This window comes from Dipodomys spectabilis, unplaced genomic scaffold, assembly GCF_019054845.1.
Source record: "Dipodomys spectabilis isolate Male_0828 unplaced genomic scaffold, ASM1905484v1 ptg000094l, whole genome shotgun sequence".
Classification (NCBI taxonomy): domain Eukaryota; kingdom Metazoa; phylum Chordata; class Mammalia; order Rodentia; family Heteromyidae; genus Dipodomys; species Dipodomys spectabilis.
Window position 1 is genome coordinate 211,654 of NW_024870771.1, and position 22,690 is coordinate 234,343.

A 22,690-nucleotide genomic window follows, 5' to 3' on the forward strand; every position below is an offset into this window, starting at 1 on the left:
TAGGTGATTTCATCCTTGTTTGAATGCTAGAAAGTACTTACACAAATGACACAGTGCTGTTCACTTCCTGAATGTTAACACAATCAACAGCTCTCATAAAGACAAGATGTATGGGACTACCATTGTCATAACATGGTATAATGTCTTAGAATGGACTTTAAAAGTAAATAGCAGTATAATTTTTTTATCTAAACCAACAATGAAAAGTACAATATAATGTATTCTACATAACATCATTGCTACACTTAATTTTGATGGAGAACAGTATGTGCTCTTGAGCACAGGGCCTTGTGCTCTCCCTTGGCTTTTTGTTCAAGGCTGGGTTCTACCACTTGAGCTATACCTTCACTTGCAGCTTTTTGCTAGTTAATTAGAGATGAATCTCATAGACTTTCTGCTTAGACTGGCATTGAACCATGATCCTCAGATCTAAACCTCAATTTGCTTTTGATTGTGTGTGTGTGTGTGTGTCTGTGTGTGACACTTTTAAATGAATGACTGCAACAGGTTTACTCATTAGTATCACCAAAAAGGCATGAATAATTGTGAGATGACAGGATGGCATCTTGATTATAGGCAATAGGAACTTCTCAGCTCCTTTATCATTTCAAAGGACCACTGTCGTAGATGAGGTCTTTTACTGAATGAAGAGACTGTCTTCCTTGTAATTAGGTAGGCTATATATTTAAAGTTTAAAAATCAATACCTAAGACCTTTAATACGATATTTAGAATTATACATAAATATCATCAATACATTAATGAGAAGAGCAGAATATTAAAAAATAGTTTTAAAGTTTTCACTTTAAGGTAAATGCTTAGGTATAAGAAGCAAATTGTCATTATGCCCTCATCTTCCTTGTAAGTGGTTCAACAGTATAAACAGATGATTTTATATGCAGACATGTGTGAATCAACACTCTGAAGGTACAACTTTCTGTAGGTCTGAGTATTTTCCTAACAAAACATGGGAAGAAAATTGTAAATATAATGCCATGTATGAAATCATTCATTTCTTCTGAAATTCTAGGAAAGTTCGAATGCATGTTCACAATACCAATAAAATTACAAGGATTTACAATGTGATTGGAACAATTAGAGGATCTTTGGAACCTGGTCAGTTAATTGATTTTTTTCAAATACATTTTCTTTTGACAAAGAGTAAGGATGAGAAAATATTAATTTCAGGAAACAAATTACACTTTAATGATTGACATAAAATAAATTTGTGGGGAAGAAGGGAAATCTACAGCTGTAAAAGATTTGCCATTGCAGTGTTATTCTCTAGGCAGAATTGTATGCTGGGAATATTTAAATTAAATATATGAATTACAAATATTCATGTCCTTATCCAGACAGGTATGTTATTCTGGGAGGTCACCGGGACTCCTGGGTATTTGGAGGGATTGACCCCACCACTGGAACTGCAGTACTGCAGGAAATTGCTCAGAGCTTTGGAAAATTGCTACAGGCAGGTAAGTAATATTTATTTGGTAGGTACTGACAGAATATGACTTATTTAATACTCCTCTATTTTTCGATGGGTGTCCCTAATCATGTATATTAACAATTATTACAGGCTGGAGACCTAGGAGAACTATCATTTTTGCCAGCTGGGATGCTGAAGAATTTGGGTTACTCGGTTCCACAGAATGGGCTGAGGTAATTAAGACAGGGAAGGGCCTTATTATTTATCTTGTTAATTATATTTTGTCAACGAGAGATATTTATCTATCTACCTCCCTACATACCTACATAGATCTATCTAGCAATACTTATAATACATATATTCCTTATTGCTCCAGAAATTATGCATATAAAATATGCATATATAATATATAGATATATAATATGTATACATATATAATTTTATATTACATTATATGTTTGCATATATCTTCATAGATGTGCAGATATAAGGATGATTACAGATTCTATTGCTTAACATGCTTTTAATTTGGCAAATGACTCAAGGAAATTTAAGAAATAGAGTTTGTTTTTCCTTTTATGCTACTTTCACAAAACCAAATGGTCAGGCTACACATATATTCATTGTCAACATTTCTTTTATATATTTTGTGAAAATTAAACTCAGAAGATAATCAATAGCAGGCTATTGTTTGTATGTGTGTTTGTGTGAGTGTATGCCAGTACTGGAGCTTTAACTCAGGGCCTGAGCTCTATCTCTGAGAATTTTCATTTTTTTGCTTAAGGCTAGTGCTCTACTTCTTGAGCCACAGCTCTACTTCTGGCATTTTTGCTGGTTAATTGGCAATAAGAGGCTCACATACTTTCCTGTTCAAGCTAGCTTCAAACCTTGATCCTCAGATCTCAGCCTCCTGAGTAACTAGGATTACAGGCATGAGCTTTAAGCACCCAGCTCAAAAGCTGTTTTTACCTTTCACAAATGATAAATTTGTAGATTGAATTACTTAATAAAGTAACCTACTGTGTTGTTGTTATTTATTTTATTTTATTTTATTTTTCTCAATCATGGGGCTAGAACTAAAAGCCTGAGCACTGTCCCTGACCTTTTTCATTCAAAACTAACACTCTTACCATTCTGAAGCACAGTACTACTTCTGGTTTTCTGGTGGTTAATTCAAGATAAGAGTCTCATGGCCTTTCCTGTCCTAGCTGGGTTTGAACCAAAATATTCAGATTTTAGCCTCCTGAGTAGCTAGGATCACATGCGTGAACCACCAATGCCAGCTAATAACCTAGGTTATAATTTTACAAGATTTTTTTAAAAATTGTCCTTCAAATAATGATGTTCACTTTCACTTGCTCTTAATTCTTTCATTGTGTCTCCTTGGCCCTTTTCTTTCATCCTCCTCCCCAAACCTCTTTATTAAGTAATTTGTAACTTTATATGTATTTAAGTTAAGCTCACACATGTTTGTGTACATTGGTACTTGCTTTTGCTCCACCATTTATCCATTATTAGGCGTCCAGATTCCATGGAAGTGTTATAAAGCATAGTACATACAGCTTGACATTGTAAGTACTTCAAAATAATGTCCTCCCTTTGGCATATAAAAATAGTAAGGGGTATGTGAATCATATAAACATCAGAGTAAAGTCATATGCAATTATTTGTCTAATGTCACTTTTCCTTTGTTGATTATATTTACATAGCAATTTTTATTTTTTACAGTAGGAATTTGAAACAAAGTGGTTAAGTTAAATCAATCAAGTATCCTTCATTAAGGTCATTAATTATGAGAAATATTTCTATGATACATGCATATATAAATATGTGTGTCTATTTTAGAAGCCCAAATAAAGAACAAAGATTTAGATGGATGATGGTGGCTCACGCCTGTAATCCTAGCTACTCAGGAGGCTGAGATTCAAAGCCAGCCCCAGGCAGGAAAGTCCAGGAGACTCTTCATTGCCAGTAAAATCACCAGAAAACTGGAAGTGGTGCTGTGGCTCAAGTTGTAGAGTGCTAGCCTTGAGATGAAGAGCTGAGGGAAGCACCCAGGCCCAGAGTTCAAGCCCCATGACCGACAAAAGAACAAAAAAAAGAACAAAGATTTAAAACAATAAATGTGCTTTGTATTAATTTTGTAATTGATTTTGTATTAATTATATGCACATACGGATTAAAAGAAAATTTCAGCACTCTTCAGTTTTCTACTAGATTCTGTATCATATTCAGCAGCATCTTTAACTTCTATGTATACACATAGAGGATCATCTTTATACTACAATTGTTAAGGAAGCTCTTTCTCTGCTGTACACTGACCATCGCTGGAGTTACCTCCCAGAGACCCTGTGAAAGGTGAAAACCCGCCGAGTAGCGGCGGTAGGCAGTCGCCCCTCTCTATCTCGTGGCTCACTGATGGCTGTTCCACAGATTCCCACGGGTCTCTGGAATAGTGAGGGAGCGCTATTTACTATTTCTTTTAGTACCCCGCGATACAGTGAAGCCGCAAGGAATGAACACGATGTAGCGAGGGACAACTGTAATCAAGTTTGTGGTTCAAGCTAGTACAACAAGATGATGGATTTTATTGTACCATAAACACACAAGCTTTGTGATGTTTCTATTATAACAAGTTCTCACAGGTAATGAGACACAACGAGGGAAACAGAGAGAGAGAGAGGGTTGTGAAGGGCTATCAGCACATGCCTGTCTCTACATGATGCTTTCTTGGATGTGTGTATTTGTATGGGTTTGATAGTCTTGGTTTTGTGCTAAAATGTCCCTCCTTCTTTCCCTCTGCTCTGCTCGCCTTTGTAAAAATTTGTTCAGTACCCATTTGTTTTCATAAATTTGGACACTTTTCTATTTTTCACTATGAATAAGAACTTTTTTCTAGGTGTCCGCTCATAGTGGACTTTAGAATTTGGTGTCTGTAAGAATTGATCATTGGGGCTGTCTGTTAGAAAACACAGATTTCAGGCCTGCCTTTGAGCAGTTCTCATTAGATCTGGAACCAGGCACCAAATGTTGAAACCTCTCCCTGGCGTATTCTGATTCAGGGAATCATGAAGACACATTTGAAAAAATGCTTTTTTTGAGTCTCTTTGATGATACTACAAACAGAAGCTACTACCTCATAATATTCTTCTGTCTAATTTGACTCTTACTAGTTTTATCAATCATTTATTTACCCTCATTTCTCAGGAGGTATGGTCAGAATTTGGATTAGTTTGTAAAGCATGTGGAAACCATTCTTCCACCATGCTATTTTGCTTATTGTGTTTATATTTTCACCAAAGTAAATGTTGTAAATTAGGTCACAACTTTGCTTCAACTACAGGAGAATGTGAAAATACTCCAGGAGAGAACCATTGCATATATCAATTCAGATTCATCTATAGAAGGTAAATTTTATTTGAAACTGAAATAAAATGTGCAAAAAATTTATTTCAACTATTTTATGTTAATTAAAGAGTATATTGCATTTGAATGTTATAAATTCTCATTAGTCAGCTATCTCATATGCTTATTTTATCTTATGAGATTCCTCACTAATGATTTCATTTACAAGTTTATGATAGGGAAATATAATTTGTATCAATCACAACCATTTACAACTAAGCTATTATCTCTAATTTCTTTAGTATATTTACATTTTGTTTAGCTTGAATTACCCCTTAAAATTATAGCATTAACTACATTTTTCCTGTCAAAAAAGCAATCTGGTCTAGGTGGCTCAGTGGTAGAGTACTTGCCTTGCATGCAGGAGGGCCTGGGTTCACCATAAGCAGAAAAAGCCAGACATGGCACTGTGGTTTAAGTAGTAGAGTGCTAGCCTTGAGCTGAAGAGCTGGGAGACAGTGCCCAGGCCCAGAGTTCAGGCCCCACAACTGACACACACAAAAAAGGAATCTGTCTAAAAAATTGCACATACTATCCCATGCAGAAACATATCCTTGATGAAATAGTATTTTCTATGTGTATTGGGTGAGTTTGAAGTAAGCACAAGCTACTAACTTCTTGATTTGTTTTTGTTTTTGTGTCAGTATCATGTTTTTAACTCAGGGCCAAATGTCTCTCATTTGGTTGGATTGCTCATGGTGGTTTTGTAACTCTTGAACACTAACTCTAGCTCAGCTTTTTGCTGGGTAATTAGACATGTCATCTCACAGACTTTTCTACTTGGGCTGGCTTTGAACTGGAACTCAATAGTTGGATTGAAAAGGGATGAGCCATGGGCATATGGCTTTTGCTTCATGGTATTTGCCTCCAGACTTCCATTGCATTTTTATTGCTTCTAGATGAATGTCAGAACTTTGTACTCTTGTCTAATGTTTTGGTACACATCATTGCATTCAATGGAAAAATGAAGAATTAATTCTGTGCTCTCACCACATTCTTTCACCATTGTCTTCCTGAAAGATGCTTGCCCAGGATGGTGGTTTCACAGCTGCCTCAACTGTTAAACCCACCTATCCCATCTTCATTTCAGAACACATTCTGTAATTTCTTTCACTCTTGAGTTCCCATTATGGGAATTGTATCTTTAATTTGTTTAAATACTGTTATATCTTGATTAAAATTATAAGATATTAGAGTGTGGTAACATGATTCTAGCATGCTGGGAGTGGAAGCAGGAGGATCAAGAGTTTGAGACCAGTCTGAATGATATAGTGAGTTTTCTGGTCAGGTTGGGCTATAAGCCTAGCCCTTGTTCCAAAAAGAAGTTTTAGAATTAAATGTAAATGGTATTTCATTTCTAAGTAATAATATTTTTTGTGTTTTATCTATTTTTCAGGCAATTACACAATCCGAATTGACTGTACACCTCTTCTTTACCAATTGGTATATAAATTGACAAAAGAGGTATAGAAAGAGACCTGTCTGCCTGTTTTCTGATGAAAGTACTATGAGTAGCAATTAGTAGCATTTATTTTTCAACTGATATCAGTGCACTGCTGACTCAACAAAAGTAAAACTCAGGTGGCAACATGAAAAGGATGATGTCTGTGAAAAATTTGAAAAATCTCTAGAAAAGTTTATCAAAATAAGCAGGAAATTACATCCTAGGTACTTGGCAAAATTACCCACAGGCACCACCATAAAAGAACAAGAATTTGGACATGACTTTTTCCTTGGCATTTGCAAGAAGATATTTTTCTACAAATGATAATGATATATACATATTTATTTAGATAGCAAAAGTTGATGCCCAGTAGGATGTGGTTTTATGTTGGCATGATTTTTTTTGCCTCTTTCTCTAATCTCCAGTATGTGATTTATCTTCTTAGATTTCTAGCCCTGATGATGGTTTTGAGAGTAAATCACTGTATGAAAGCTGGCTGGAAAAAGACCCGTCGCCTGAGAATAAAGATCTTCCTAGGTAACACAAATTCAGTTATGAATTCTCCTTTGCCTGTTTCTTCAAACATACCATTCTCCAATGAATGCGTTGCCATTAATAATGTGGATAAAGTTAATAAAAGAATGTTCTATTCTTAGCCAGGCACTGGTGGCTCATGCCTGTAATCCTAGCCGTTCAGGAGGCTGACATCTGAGGATAGTGGTTCAAAGCCAGCTGGGCAGGAAAGTCTGTGAAACTCTTATCTCCAATTAACCATCAGAAAACTGGAAGTGGCACTGTGGCTCAAGTGGTAGAGCACTCGCCTTGAGCTAAAGAGTCAAGTTGAAGCCCCACAACTGACCAAAAAAAAAAAAAAAAAAAAGGAATGTTCTGTCCAGCCATTGTTTTACTAATCCATTAACACAGCCAAACTTTAACCTTCAAATGAACACAGGAAGATCTATATTTGCACATTTTAGTCAAAATGATTTTTGTAACTTCATTAGCCATTATTTAGCATTCTTACCCAAAAGTTCCTGCAGATAAATAACAGATGCATTAAAAAACAACATAGGCACAAACAACAGTGATAAAGGAAAACTAAATGATGGATTATTTCTAAATTTAAGGAGAATTGACAACCAAAATGTGTGCTTACAAGTAATGTATTTAGATCTTATAGCTCTTTATTTTTAGCTCTTCTCTTGTAGACCAGAGCAGCTTTTTAAAATTTTTTTTTAGCTTTTAAAAATTTTTGTTGTCCACTCTAGGTGGGCTCTCTCACTGAGCCACAGCCTCGCACTTGATAGAACTGTTTCTAATACCAGCTTTATGTCATCACCCATATCCCAAATGAATATTGTGAAATTTCAAGTACTTTCTATTATAAAACTTTATAATCTGCTTGGTACTGGGGACTCACACTTGTAACCCTAACTACTCAGGATCTGAGTAGGATCTGTAACCTGAAGATGGCAGGCTGAAGCTATCTCCAATTAAGTATCAAATAAGCTGAAAGTGTAGCTGTAGCTCAGGTACCAGCTGTAGCTCAAGTACCAGCCTTAAGTAAAATAGCTCAAGTATAGTGTCCAGGCCCTGAGTTCAAGTCCCAGGATCAGAACAAAAAAGTTTCATAATCTAACAAAAATAGTCAAAAAGACATGTAAAAAAACATTCAGAGGGCTAGTGGTTCTGACTGCAATTGTCAGTTACCACCAAAACATAAAAATACAATCTCAAAAACACATTGAACAGTCTAATAGCTTGGGAATTTACATTTAAGTTCTTTTCCTTTTTAATTTTCTTTTTTTGTTTGCCGGTCATGTGTTAGGTTTTTAAAAAGAGGAAGCCGAGTAAGAACAGCACCTCGGTTCGAATCTGAGTCATGGCACCATTTATGTTAGGTTTTTAAAAGAGGTAGGCCGAGTAAGAACTGCACCACGAACGTGGTATTCAGGTAAGGGGTAGGTTTATTCAGTAGACCTGCTGGGACCAGGCAAGGTTGGCACTCCATGGGGCTGGGAAAGGCCTAGGAAAGAGAGAGAGGAAAGAGAGAGAAAAGAGCTTGAGAAGAGCTAGACAAGAGCAGAGAGAGAGTGAGAGAGAGAGAGAGAGAGAGAAAATCTGGGCCTGGGGCTAGGCCTTATCTAGGGTATGGGCAGAGAAAGGTGTGGCCACATCAAATTCAGATGTGACCTCAGCAGATGCAGATATGACCTCTTCCAGGTGTGCCAGTTGCCTAGGTAATGCAGGTACTGGGTGGAGACTTTGCTGGGAGGAGGGTGGAGTCTGCTCGCCATCCAGGAGAGGACCTTACACCATGGGGCTTGAACTCTGGGCCTAAGCATTGTCCCTCAGCTCTTCGGCTCAAGGATAGTGCTCTACCACTTGAGCCACTATGCCACTTCCAGTTTTCTAAATGGTTTTATTGGAGATGAGTCTCATGAACTTTTGTGCCTGGTCTAGCTATGAACCAGGATCCTCAGATCTCAGCCTCCTGGGTAGCTAGGATTACAAGTGTGAGTCACCAGCGCCCAGTTTTAATTTTCTTTTTTTATTGTGCTGGTTCTAGGTCTGGGTGCTGTCTCTTAGCTTTTCTGTTTCACTTGAGCCATAGTACCACCCCAGGTTTTTGGTGGATAATTGGAGATAAGAGTCTCCAGGACTTTCCTGGCTGGGTTGGCTTCAAACCACAGTCCTCAAATCTCAGCCTCAAAAGAAGCTAGGTTTACAGGTGTGACCACCCCCCTAGTACCCAGCTTATAGTTATATTCTCAATGTATATGTAATTGTATATTCTGCTTACTGACCTTTATTATCACAACAGATTTTTTCCATGTCTTCTATTATATGTGTATATTTATATGTAAATGTGTATATATGAATAGACAATGATTTGATTTTTAAAGGCAAAAATATCACAGACTATTTTTTATTTTTGTTATTTTATTTATTTGTTGATCATGGGGTTTGTATTCAGAGTCTAGGCACTTTCCTTGAGCTTTTTTGCTCAAGCAAAAAAAGTGGAACCACAGCTCCACTTCCTGTTTTTAGGTGGTTAATTGGAGATATGAGTCTCATGGCCTTTTCTGCCTGGGTTGGGCTTCAAACTGAGATCTTCAGATCTCAGCCTCCAGCATGACTAGGATTACAGACATGAGCCACCAGTGCCTGGCTTAAGTGATTTTTTTTTAATTTTCTTTAAGAAGTTTTACAAAGGTTTATCATTTAACAAAACAATTTATGAATACAATATATCTTGATCAATGTCACCTACCTCTTTCAACATTCTCACATCTTACTGCTGAAATGAAACAAGGCACACTTATTTTCATGATTTTTTTAATTAATAAGGTTTTTTTTATTGTGAAAATACCATACAGAGGAGTTACAATTACATGAGCAAGGTCATGAGTACATTTCTTATCAAGCATTGTTGCCTTCTCCTTTGTTTCCCCTTCCCATCCCTTCCTATCTTCCCCCACCCCGTGCCAAAGTTGTAAAGTTCGTTTCTCGACATAATGTCTTGTACATCTCATCATTGCAATGGGTCCGCCTGTATCCCTATTTAAATGATTTGTTTTTTTTTCCTTCCCCTCCACAAATTATACCAACATCAAATACAGTGAAAACAGGGGTTATACCATGGGGGAGTGACATACAAAGCAACAAAGAAATCATCTTATAAATATGTTAGAAACAATAGCAAGAAAGAAAAACCTTTTGAGTCCTTATCATCATTTTTGTTTTTGTTTTTGCTGGACTTAGGGCTTGACTTCAGAGCTTGGGCACTGTCCCTGAGCTCCATTTGCTTAAGGCTAGTACTCTTCACTTGATCCACAGTGCTACTTCTGGCTCTTTCTCTGGTACTCCAGAATCAAACCCAGAGCTTCATACATGCTAGGCAAGCACTCTACCACTGGGAATGTGTCTTTTCATGATATTAAATATACATTTTCTGTGGCAGCTTTCTTATTACACTGTAGTGTGTGTGTGTGTGTGTGTGTGTGTGTGTGTGTGTGTTCATGCCAGAACTTGAACTCAGGGCCTAGTACTCTCCCTCAGTTTTCTGAGTCATGTATGATGCTCTCGTGCTTGATCCATACCTCCAGCCTGGACTTCTTGCTGGATAATTGGAAATTAATAGACTGTTTTATGATTTGAGATTTTTTTGTTTTGTTTGTTTGTTTTTCCTGGGTTAGCTTATAACCTGGAACCTCTAGGTTTCAGCCTAGTACATGGCTCTAGTTCTTCTATAGACTATAGCTTCACTGTTTCCCCTCCCATGCATATCTCTAGTTCTCTTTTTTATAGAGACTGTGGCTTCATTGGTTTCCCCTCTAAGCAAGTACCATAGATGGTGAAACTTCTGAAGACAGCTTCCTTATTATGATGCATGTTTTGTAAAAATATTCAACTCTAGTTGTACTCAGTGCAGATCTGTGATTTGTTGCAACAATCTTCCAGCAAATGATAGGAAATTATCTTGAAAATTGGCCAGCTTTTTATGATTCTTTTATGTTCTGTGCAATTCCCTGCTCTAGTCAATTTCCTGTCAATTTAAATTTGTATTGTTTATTTTCTTGTACATGAGCCTATATTTATTTATCTATACTCTACATTTAGAATCAATAAGCTTGGATCTGGAAGTGATTTTGAAGCTTATTTTCAAAGACTTGGAATTGCTTCAGGCAGAGCACGTTATACTAAAAATAGGGTAAGGCAAATTTTATCCTTTTGAATATGTAATATATATTTAAGTCAAATTTTTTTACTGTATTGAAAAACCTAAGGTAAACAAATCATAAAGAGAGAAAGTTGTTTTGACTTACAGTTTCAGAGGTTTCAGATCAGAGTCAATTGTCCTTATTGCTTTTAAGCCTATGATAAATAGACTTACCATGTGGTAAAGAAGCAGATGGGAAACAAAAAGGAGACAAAGGACTAGATTGTCCAACCCCTTTAAGGTCATGCCTCAGTAACAGGAGACTTCTCACAAGGCCTGGTTCATAAAGGTTCTATCAACATGTGAGCCTCTAAGGACATCCCAGATCCAGACTCGACTAATCATTAGTATTCTGTGAATGAGGAACTCTGTCACTAAATTGTTACATCTGGCACCAGTAAGACATTGACCTGAGAGGAGTTGCAGAAATAGAGATAGACTGCCTGTCGCTCCTTCATAGACAGACTAAAGAATAGAGTTATTTTGGATATATTTCAATCCTACTGCTATTAACATAGAAATGCCAGATCTCTAACTGATTATCAGTGCTAAGCAATTCTTTTTTTTTTTTTTGTCATGGACCTGAACTCTGAGACTGGGTGCTGTCCCTCAGCTCTTTAGCTCTTCAGCTCAAGGCTAGCGCTCTACCACTTGAGCCAAAGTGCCACTTCCGGCTTTTTCTGCTTATGTGATGCTGAGGAATTGAACCCAGGGCCTCATGCATGCAAGACAAATGTTCTACCACTGAGCCATCTTCCCAGCCCAGTGCTAAGCAATTCTCATCCCCTATTGGAAATCTCACTTCCTAGCTGGTCTTCTAGGTTCTGATATACTTTTCAGGAGGAAAAGTGCAGCTAGAGGACGTGTTCTGTTTGGGAGTCTGCTAACCTAAGATTCTCTGCTACCATGGCCACATTGCTGCATAATACCAGCCAATGTCCCTTGAGTAGAGAAATCAATTTTCTCATCATTTTAATGCTTCTGTTCTGCACTGGATACTCCATTACCATTGTTACTTGAGAATCTTGATGATACACAGCCACTGGGTCACAGCCAAGAAACAGCAGGTTGGCTTATCTAAGTTATCAATTATATCAGAAGTCAAATTGAAGATTACAGTAATAGACATTGGGTTTTTTTTCACAGCTTTAATTAATTTTCAACTCAAAAGTGCAATACACCAAGATCTTGTTCATTTAAATAGTCATAGTCGGTGAGACTCTTATCTTTAATACATTACTTGGAAAACGCTGGAAGTGATGCTGTGGCTCAAGTGGTAGAGTGTTAGCCTTGAGCACAAAGAGGCTCAGGGACAGTGCCCAAGCCCCAGGACCGGCAAAAAAAATTAAAAAATACCATTGGCCCTTCAACACCATGGGTTTGAACTGAACAGTTCCACTTATATGCAGATTGTTTTGATGATTTGCAATAATTTGAAAAAAATCTTACAAAGTGCATATTCTACAGATATCATAATGAGTTCTTCTCTGCTATGAATGCATAAAATATATGCATAAAGTTTATCTTATTAACACCATAAAGTATATAAAATTTTATTGAAAATTGAAAAATTATCAAAATGTTATACAAACTAAATATATAGTATAAAGCAATGTAAGAGAAAGCATAGTATAAAATCATAAGTGCAAAATTAATTATAATACATTTTGTGCCACTGAAATAACTATCATAGCTAATGGTGAGTTTCAGTGGTATATCTGTTTACAATGCTACAGAGCCTTGATCCTCTTTGCTTGAAGCATTTCTCTCCAAAAGTTAAATATAGAAAAAGTCATTTCTCATAGCTCTCCCATATTTTTACCATGTTTTCCACTTTTATATTGTCATTAATTTTTTTAATTATCTATTTCCTAAGTTCCTCTCAATGTGCCTAAGACTAAGGCACATAGTTAGATGGGAGAAAGATTGATACAAGAATTTAAAAAACAAAGGAGGGAGTAACAATGCTCGATAGGAAATGTACTCATTACTTTACTCATGTAACTGTAATCCCTCTGTACAGAATTTTTTCCAATAAAAATGTTTGAAAAAGTAATACCAAAAGCAAAGTGATAGCGAGCTCACAAGGTAGTACATGGCAATAAGGTAGTAGATGGTAAAAGCTAAAGTTAAGTTAGGAACCCCCAAGAACTCAGGAAATTCTTACAGGATATCTGTATGTAATGATGTAATAATGTAATAAGCTCTTAGTAAGTAGTAAGCTCTTAGTTGTGTAATCGTGGTTAAATGCACTTGGTTGAAGACTCCTTAAGAAGAGAGGGAAGGCTTTAAATATATCAACTTTTTGCTCTATATATAGTTAGCTGCCAAAAACTTTTCATCCTCAATCCAAAGATAATCTTGAACTTCACAAATTCAGTTTGAGTATATATTCCTTAATTTTAGTTATCAGGAATGCATGTATTTGGAATGAAGTTTACATAAGTTGTGAAATGAACAAATATAAAATTTTAAATCAGCCGGCACCGGTGGCTCATGCCTGTAATCCTAGCTACAGAGGAGAATAAGATCTGAGGATCACTGTTCAAATCCAGCCCAGGCAGAAAAGTCCGTGAGAGTCTTATCTCCAATTAATCACTAGAAAACTGGAAGTGGTGCTGTGGCTCAAGTGGTAGAGTGCTTGCCTTAAGCTGAAGAGTGCAGAGACACTTCCAGGCTCAGAGTTCAAGTCCCACGACCGACCAAAAAAAATAAATTAAATCAATGAACAATTTGAGTGTAGTGCTTTATTTCAATTCTGTTTTATTTTTGCTTTATGATGATGAAACTCGGGATACTGTATTTATTTTTCCTATAGTCATTTCTGTGGTTACATTTATGTTGTAACTTGAACATTTAATGCTTATTTATTCTTGTTCCACTCCCCATTTTAGAAAACAGATAAATATAGCAACTACCCAATGTACCACACGATTTATGAGACTTTTGAACTAGTGGAGAATTTTTATGATCCTACATTTAAAAAACAGCTTTCTGTGGCTCAATTACGCGGAGCACTAGTTTATGAACTTGCTGACTCGACAATCATTCCTTTCAATATTCAAGACTATGCAAACTCTTTGAAAACTTACGCAGAAAGTATCTTCAACTTATCCAAGAAACATGGAGAACAACTGACAGCAAATGGAGTATCATTTGGTAAGATACTTTGTATGTAGTCTTTAAGTTAGAACTTGAAGCTATTATCTGCTATCATGATCAGTGTATATTGGTTCATTCTAGAACTACCCTTGTGTCTCCTACTCTCTCTAACTTCCAGACAAAAGCTTTGCATCAACACCTATTTAGGAATCTGATTTAATCTAATATGACTAAGATGAATCCATTGTGATTGAGATAGTGCTGAATAAGTTCTGTTCTGTATTATTGAAATATGTTTTAGGGGCTGGGAAGTTGGCTCAGTGGTAGAGCGCTTGCCTTGCATGCCAGAGGCCCTGGGTTCGATTCCTCAGCACCACATAAGCAAAAATAAAAAAAATAAAAATAAAAATAAATGAAATATGTTTTAGCTTGAGTGCATTGGTTCACACTGAGTCACAGCACTTGAGAGCCAGAAAATGTAGTTCAAGTTTGAAGCAAGTCTATATTACAGTTACATAGTGAGACACTGTCTCAAAAAAGTATCTTTTTTCTCCTACAGGAATAAAATGTGGAAAATGCAACAATATTATGAAAAGATTGAAAAATAGAGAAAGCCCTCAGTTCTATTGCCTATATTATTATCCATTAGCTTATATGAAGGATTTTTACATAGGTATAAGCAGGCTTTCCTTTTGTAACTGGCCACTCTAGTCCACACTCTAATTCAGATACTTGTACTATCCAGTGTGGACAAAATATGTTGTATAGTAGTGTTCAGCATTGGGTCTAGAAGCAGTTCCATGACTCAGATACTCGCTCTACCCTCTCATCTCTGTGACCTTTGTAAAGTTAACTTCTCTAAGCAGCACTTTTCTCATAGGTGAATTAAAAAAAGAATATCACATTTTTCAGAAAATGTTGTGAAAAATGTTACATACTACGTAGTAGCAGTGGTACCTGGTACTCAGCAAATATTGAGCTCAATGTTAGTGCTTAGTAAGTATTGCCTTTTGCTAGTGCTATGTACTAAGTGCTATTTATTCCTGAGAAACGTATATTAACCAAAAGAGCCTACAGAAAAGAGACACATGGTCCTATAACTGTGTAGCATCTAGTAACCCCCCTGAGACTCCTGAGTGCCCTCTGGTGAATTTTCCCTATTTGATGTAAGTTAGGGTCCAAACAAGAGACAGATACTAATAAGCTCAATGGAAAGGCCCTCTTTGTACCAGGTTAAGTTCTCCAACCACTTACTTTCTTGGGGACCTCATGTTATCTGTTTATGCCATTTTCTTCACTTCCACTGGTGGCTATATCAGGTGAAAGGTTCTCATGTTTTTTCTGTCTAAACAACAGTATGTCTCCTCTTGATTTGCCTTATTTCCTACAAATAAAAATTCTACATCTAGTGCCAGGCAACAATTCCTAGAAAGTGTTTTCATGAAGGATAAGGCATGGTGAGTGGAGGAATACATAATCTACATTTGTCTCTAGTTCTTTGCCTTCTATTGGCTAATTCACCATGATACCTACTGTACACTACTGAAAATGTTGTCACTGTTACTACACCCTAGGGGCACATTTCAGTTCTCATCTTGACTTCTGTATTTAGAACTTAAAATTTATTCTTCAGAACTGTTCTCTTAGCTCCCATCTTCTCTCCTACTAGATTATTTAATTTGAACATAATTGAAAACCAAGTAGAGTTTAATGAAAGAAAATGTAAGATCAGTGTCTATATATGGATGGTACCACCTTCTAGATGTGTGAATGCTTTATCAGTAAATATTGTATTTCCTATTTTGCTTACATCATAGAATTGATGAAATCCTAAATAAATAACATGTTAAGTCTTACTTAGAAGACAATGTGTTATTTAAAAAAAACTGTTGTCACTTTCCTTAGGAATTTGGTGAGCTAACCAAGTTTGGCCATACCAAACCTGATCCCCTTTTCAAGAGTCTGGGTATATAAGTTTATCACAGGTTGCCTTTTACGAAAGAACTTAAATGTACTTTTTGAAAGTAAGGAGTGATACTGTTTTAAGTCTGTCATAATTACAGGAGTTCTCTCTCATTTCAGATGTGCCTGGTGTTTCACTATGGTAATTGTCCCAATGAATGTATATCAAATGAATAATAGGTTTTGATAAAGTGTAGGTCAAAGAATGATTTATGTAATAGGCTTTTGAAGGGTAATTCCTTAGGAACCAATTAAACCATTTTTAATTTTCATACCATATTTAAAATAATTTCTAGTAAGTTTCATGACTCTCCAAGAAGGCTCGATAGAAAATGGTTCCAGTACATCAGCCTGGAATGAACTGGAATATGAACCTCTGAAATTATAATTACTCGTGCTTACTAATTTATTTTCCTTTTAAAAAGATCCTTTATTTTCTGCTGTGAGAAACTTCTCAGAGGCTGCTTCAGATTTCCATAGAAGACTTCAGCAAGTTGACTTTGATAAGTAAGTTTTAAATGCCTATTTCAGCTATTTGCTGAAAAGATTGAACTGTTTTCATTCATACAAGCATTCAACTCTACATCAGTGCTATTCAAATCATGGCCAACAAACCAGCTCCATTATCACTGCCATCAATCACCTTAGAGCTTGTTAGAAAGGAAGAAATCAGACCACACTCACAGCATATCAAATTAAAATTCTTCTTTTTTAACAAGACCTGAAGATGATTCATGCTGGACTTCCAGTGTGGGAGCACTGCTAATCATGGTAGGCTGAAACCTGGATCTTCCAGGACAAGGGCCAGAAGCATGTCTTGAGTTTACATGATGAGAATTCAGTCCACAACTGGCAATTTATAGCTTCATGGATTTAAGTGCATATACAATATAGTTAAGTCCTTGTCTAGTTCTCTATAGGTCAGTTTACAGATACTTCCTTTGGTGATAGGTGTTTGAATTTCATTTAACATCTTGCCACTTTCAGATTGAAATTAATTTAAAAGATATATTTGGGGGGAGGGGTGGGGAGAGGATTGTGTGGGGAGTTGGGGAGAGGATGGGAAGGGATGGGAAGAGGAAACAAAGGAGGAGGCTACAATGCTTAGTAAGAAATGTACTCATTATCTTGCCCATGCAATTGTAACCCCTCTGTACAGTATTTTCACAATAAAAAAAAAAGATATATTCAAAGCCAACCATTATGTAATAAGCACAAATTGCTCCAAAGCAAAGTCTAAAATATATTTATTTTTATTTGATCAGAAAGCAGAAAGCATATTACTTATTTCGAGGAGCCTCCCTTCCCTTGTTGATTGTGGGAAAAGGAATTTATGTAGCTCTCAAAGATACTGTAACTATTCCCAGTAGACACATGTATGCAGCTGCCATTCCTTCTTACAGATTCCTGGTACTGTCACTCACTCTTTTTTTATTAAATTTTTGTTGTAAAAATACTGTACCGAGGGGTTACAGTTATATGAGCAAGGTAATGAGCACATTTCTTATCCAGCATTGTTGCCTCCTCCTTTGCTTTTCCCCTACCATCCCTTCCCTCTCACCTCTTCACTCACTCTTGATTACTCAGCTTCCATTCTACTCCTTTGGTTCACCATAATCTGTATGACTTACAGAAATGATTTGACAAAATAGTTCTATCTACTTTCCAAAAGACCTGGCTTTTCTTTTTTTGTACATTTTTTTTTTTTTATTGTAAAAAGACTCTACAGAGGGGTTACAGTTACATGAGCAAGGTAATGAGTACATTTCCTATCAAGCATTGCTGCCTCCACCTTTGAAGACCTGGCTTTTCTACAGAAAAGTGGAGTATCCGATCTTTGGACAAATTTCTAGTTTTGCAAAAATGAAACAATAAAATCCTGTTAGGATGCTGTTTATTTTAAATGCTGGTATATGTTGCTTAACATGTAAAGCATTACGATTCTAATAGGAATTATGTTAAAAAGCTTATTCATTTTATTTTTCCCAAGCCTTATTTTTACTTGATATTACTTTAAACATCATTCGATGATAAAGGCTCCACTTTCTTGTTTTGTTTTATTAAGGTATACAGAGTCATTAGTTTCATGACATTCTCACACATACTACTTTGATCAATTCACACACCACACATTCTGCATTACCCTTTCTGGTTTCTCTTCTTTACTCCTGTGGGTTCATTTCCTTTTGCCAAATTGTCATAGTTTTAAGAATGGTTGTAAGAAAGTACTGTTCTAATTATGGTTCTAATTTCATGTTGTCAAAGTCCCATTGCAGTGAGAATTGTGAATGACCAGTTGATGCTCCTGGAAAGAGCATTCATAGATCCCCTTGGCTTACCAGGGAGGAGGTTCTACAGGTAAGAAAACTGCAATTCCCTAAAAGAGACTAAAATACATACATTAAATACAAAAAACAGAAGCATACCAAAAGTCATTTTTAAACTTAAGCCATGAGTAGGTGAATGTGTATACTGAAGAGATTATAGATATGACTATTCATTCAGTAGTGTAACATAGAATGTAAGAAAGATTAGTTTTACATAATTTATTGCTTTGCTCTGTATGCAAATGTTAAATGGCAGTTTAAGAAGATCTCTGGAATAAAATATTCAAGCCTTAGAATTTTAAAGATCTTAGAGCTCATTTAACTCCATGCATTGGCATGAAACTTTTTTACAGGGTTTATAGTACTTCTCATTCTGTATTTCAATTTTAGAAGTATAGGAAGCTTATTATTGAATGATTCCTAATTATTAGGAAATTCTCTCCATAAAGATCTCAGATGTATTATTCTATAATATTCTCCTTCTTACCCTGTCCTGTTCTCTATAATCAAGTAAGTTTAATTGTATTTTCTTATATTTTGGATTTGTAGACAGTTGTCATGTTCCTCTGAAAAAGTACCCTGGTTATCTGTGTCTCCACACATTTTTTTCAATGTCTGGTTGACTATGCCTCTGGACAGTCTTGTCTTTCTCAAGATCCCTTTTAACTCTGGTTTCTAGGTGGAAATTAGAAAGGTTCCAGTATTCAGAGTCAGAGCATTCAGCTGTGTTGAAGCACATTTACAGATGTGTGATTTAGTCACACATACAAAAATATTTCTTTTTTTTTTTGTCGGTCGTGGAGCTTGTCCCTCAGCTCTTCAGCTCAAGGCGAGCACTCTACCACTTGAGCTACAGTGCCACTTCTGGTTTTCTGGTGGTTTATTGGAGATAGGAGTCTCACAGTCTCTCCTGCCCGGGCTGGCTTTGAACCGCGATCCTCAGATCTCAGCCTCCTGAGTAGCTAGGATTACAGGCATGAGCCACCAGCGCCCGGCATACAAAAATATTTCTATAAGTTAATATTCTTTAAATGCTGATTACTATTCATACTTAAATAATTTCAAGCAGACATTGTTAGGACCATCTTTGCCACTTAATAAGTATAATCTGGGCAAATTATTTCTCTAAGCCTCAGATTGCTCGGTTATAAGGAGAGATTATAATTGCTTTCACCTCATAAATTTTTAGATTTAAGAAATGATGAAGATTTAGGTCAAAGAGGAATATACTCAGTAAATGCCAGCTTTCTTTTTCTTTTTGCCAATCCTGTGGCTTGAACTGAGAGCCAAGGTGCTGTCCCTGAGCTTCTTTGCCTCAAGTCTAGTGCTTTACCACTTGGGCCAAAGCTCCACTTCCAGCTTTTTAGGTAATTTATTGAAATAAGTGTCTCAAAGACTTTCCTGCCTGGGTAGGATCCTCAGATCTCAACTTCCTGAGTAGCTAGGATTACAGGCATGAGCCACCAGTACCCAGCTTAATCCCAGTTATTTTGATGTTATACATAGATTATAAATGTTTATTCATTGATGGATAAATGGAATAGGACCCATCAGTTAAATATTTACATAAAAGTTGAAATACCAACATTTTAGACTTCTTATTAGTCCATATACTTTTTCTTACGTTTTCCAATAATTTTATTATATCAAGGTTTAAGTTACTAATCTATTTTCATACTGTTTAAAGTTACCATTTCTGTAATCCAAATATCAAAATAATTACTAACATATTCCCTTATACAATCAAAAATAAGTTTACTGGAATGTTTTTAGTTATAGCTGAAGACAGAAACATTTACAATATTTAGTTAGCTTTTGTTAAAACTATACACATGTGGAAAGTGCTGGCAAAGCAATTCCAATAGGAAGAGAATGATATTCTTGAAAGTGCTGATGGAATAGTTATGCATTGCTTTTAGCACAATAATTTGGTACTCAACATAGGCTTCCTGACCCCAGTCTGGCCCCAGTTTAATGTACTAATTCAAGTCCTTATATCACTAACATACTAGTATGAAATACTGTCACCAATGTTTAGCTAAATACACCAACAATGAACTGGCAAGTATCTAGCTTCGAATTAGATCCTTGGAATACAGCAAAATAGCTATTTTTGCCTTAAACATAATAATTCAAAGGACATTTTATTAGAAGGAAAGAAGATAATTGGACATTCTCAATGCTCCAATTTGAAGTTTCTTGAAGAAGTTTGGAAAGTTATATACATAGATTTCATTTAAATTGTGCATTATTATTATTGTCCCTGATCTTGTTTAATGAGGATCTGTCATCAAATCAAGTACAGTATTTCACAACTATAAGAATGATAATCACTAGCAAAAGGATAACAGAAACCAAAGCCATGATGGCTTTTATCTTGCAGCCTTGCTACCACATCTACCTTACAAGTTGTTTCGATCTGTTGCTAAAAGCAGTTGCATTGTCCGATAAGCTTTCTGATTTGTCCTGTAGCTCATCTAGTCTCTCCCATCTTTCCATTGCCTTTGTAATATTTTCTTGCATGACATCAATAACTTAATCCACCTGATTATGTACATGCTTAATTTTATCATTTCTAGGTCCAAATCTTGGTCCACATGGTCCCCTTAGAAAAAAGTCCTCTTCTTCATCTGAATCATCTTCCAAAAAATTTCTCCTTTCACTTTTCACAGAGCCAGTAACATCATCATCATTGAGGTGGCGCTTGAACTTGGGGAACATATTTCTACTCACATTCTTCTTTTTCCCAGCAGAGGAAGTATTCACCTGAAGTTCCCAAGGAGTCCTAGGCAAGGGCAGGCTGTGCTGGGCGGGTGGAGGAAGTCGTGGGCGGCCGAGCAATGAGGAGGCTGGGACTGGGCGGTGGGCTCGGACCCTCCGTTAGCTGCTGCGCCCCCACTGCTGGTCTATATACTTTTAAATTTGTTTTTAACTCAACATCTATATCTTATAGATCTATAAAGTACATAATATAGAAGCATATAGAATAAAAAGAGACAATTCTGCTTCAGGCATTCCCTCACACACTACATCAAACCAGATGTAGTAGATAGTAGGGAACCACTCTGGTACAATTGGACAGGAGTTAAGCATTGTTGAAGCATTGTTAAATATTTTTAGAGTGTTGTTTTGGACACACCTTTGTTATAAGCATCCTTCTGAAAGCTGCTTTTAGCCTAACAAAAGACCAATTGTCCTAACTTCCATACCAGCTGGGCTGGGGTTGGAGAGATGACACAGTGGTCCAAGAGAATACTTGTGATTACTGTAATCAAACTCCTTCATTTGCATAATGGTTTGTCCTATGATTGGTGCAAACATGAAGGAACTGTTCTGATTGGTGTGGCCACTTTGCCCTGCCCCTTCTATCTTATCAGGCTGATCAACTGGCTTTGTGAACGCGAGGAGATAGCTTCTTTTTGCCTTTCTGAGTTGTAACATCAGATCCAATAGACTTTCTCTCAAGTAGTTTGCCCGTATTTGCTGAACTGGCAGTGCCAAAGGGAGAGAAGCTGCTGCCCTGAAAAGTCAACAGTGAGGCCAGTGAGTGACTTCGGCGAAAAATGATCAGACCAGCAAGCCAGGACACCAACTGGGAGTAGAGTATGGGCAGGAAACAGAGAAAGTAAAACTAACAATAGCTAGTTGGGTTTGGTAGGCAGAGACCTCTTCGGTCCCAAAAGGTATTTGCTATAGGGCACTGATTCCTGCGTGGTTACCCTGCCAGGGACCTCACACCTGAACCCCAAGTACCAAATCCCATCCATTGTCCTTGTCAAAGGCCAGGGCTGACTATTACTGCCCACTGTCATCCAGGTTGCCCAGTCAGGAATACCTAACTGGAGCTCACTTACTCAATTTCCATATGGTTAGGACTCCAACAACCTGGTTTGTAACATAAGCCAGCAAACACTATCAACTTCTCTATTCTTGAGGGAAAAAAAAAAATCAGTGTCTAGCATGTGCATAGACATGGATATAAAAATGTCTGTATCCAAAGGATTTGTATGTTCATGTAAATGTGCATATGCTGTATTTGTTTAAAAGTGTATATACATATTTTATATAAGCATATGAACACTCCTTTACATGAATGGAAGGAACCTTTACATGAATGGAAGGAATTATGTATTATTTTACAACTTATTTTAAGATTCTATCTTGGAGATTTTTAATGTAAGCTTAGTTCTAGTTCCTCATCGACTGGATACCATTTGTATACCTTATGTTACAGTTTTCTTTGTGTATGTGCGTGTGCTAGTCATGGGGCTTGAACTCAGGGCCTGGGTGCTGCTGTCC

At 36.6% G+C, this 22,690-nt stretch overlaps 1 protein-coding gene and 1 pseudogene across 1 annotated transcript in view; one reads left to right on the plus strand and one right to left on the minus strand.

Annotated features, from left to right (window-relative positions):
- Positions 1 to 22,690, plus strand: part of Naalad2 (N-acetylated alpha-linked acidic dipeptidase 2) — a 43,924-nt gene that overhangs the window by 20,399 nt on the left and 835 nt on the right. The window contains exons 10-19 of the mRNA XM_042685272.1: positions 1,030 to 1,115; positions 1,355 to 1,474; positions 1,579 to 1,661; positions 4,772 to 4,835; positions 6,230 to 6,297; positions 6,723 to 6,814; positions 10,901 to 10,991; positions 13,895 to 14,159; positions 16,490 to 16,571; positions 18,330 to 18,422. Coding sequence (XP_042541206.1) covers positions 1,030 to 1,115; positions 1,355 to 1,474; positions 1,579 to 1,661; positions 4,772 to 4,835; positions 6,230 to 6,297; positions 6,723 to 6,814; positions 10,901 to 10,991; positions 13,895 to 14,159; positions 16,490 to 16,571; positions 18,330 to 18,422 — 1,044 coding nt within the window. The remainder of the gene's footprint in view (positions 1 to 1,029; positions 1,116 to 1,354; positions 1,475 to 1,578; positions 1,662 to 4,771; positions 4,836 to 6,229; positions 6,298 to 6,722; positions 6,815 to 10,900; positions 10,992 to 13,894; positions 14,160 to 16,489; positions 16,572 to 18,329; positions 18,423 to 22,690) is intronic.
- On the minus strand, positions 20,687 to 21,239 carry LOC122112456 (annotated as a pseudogene).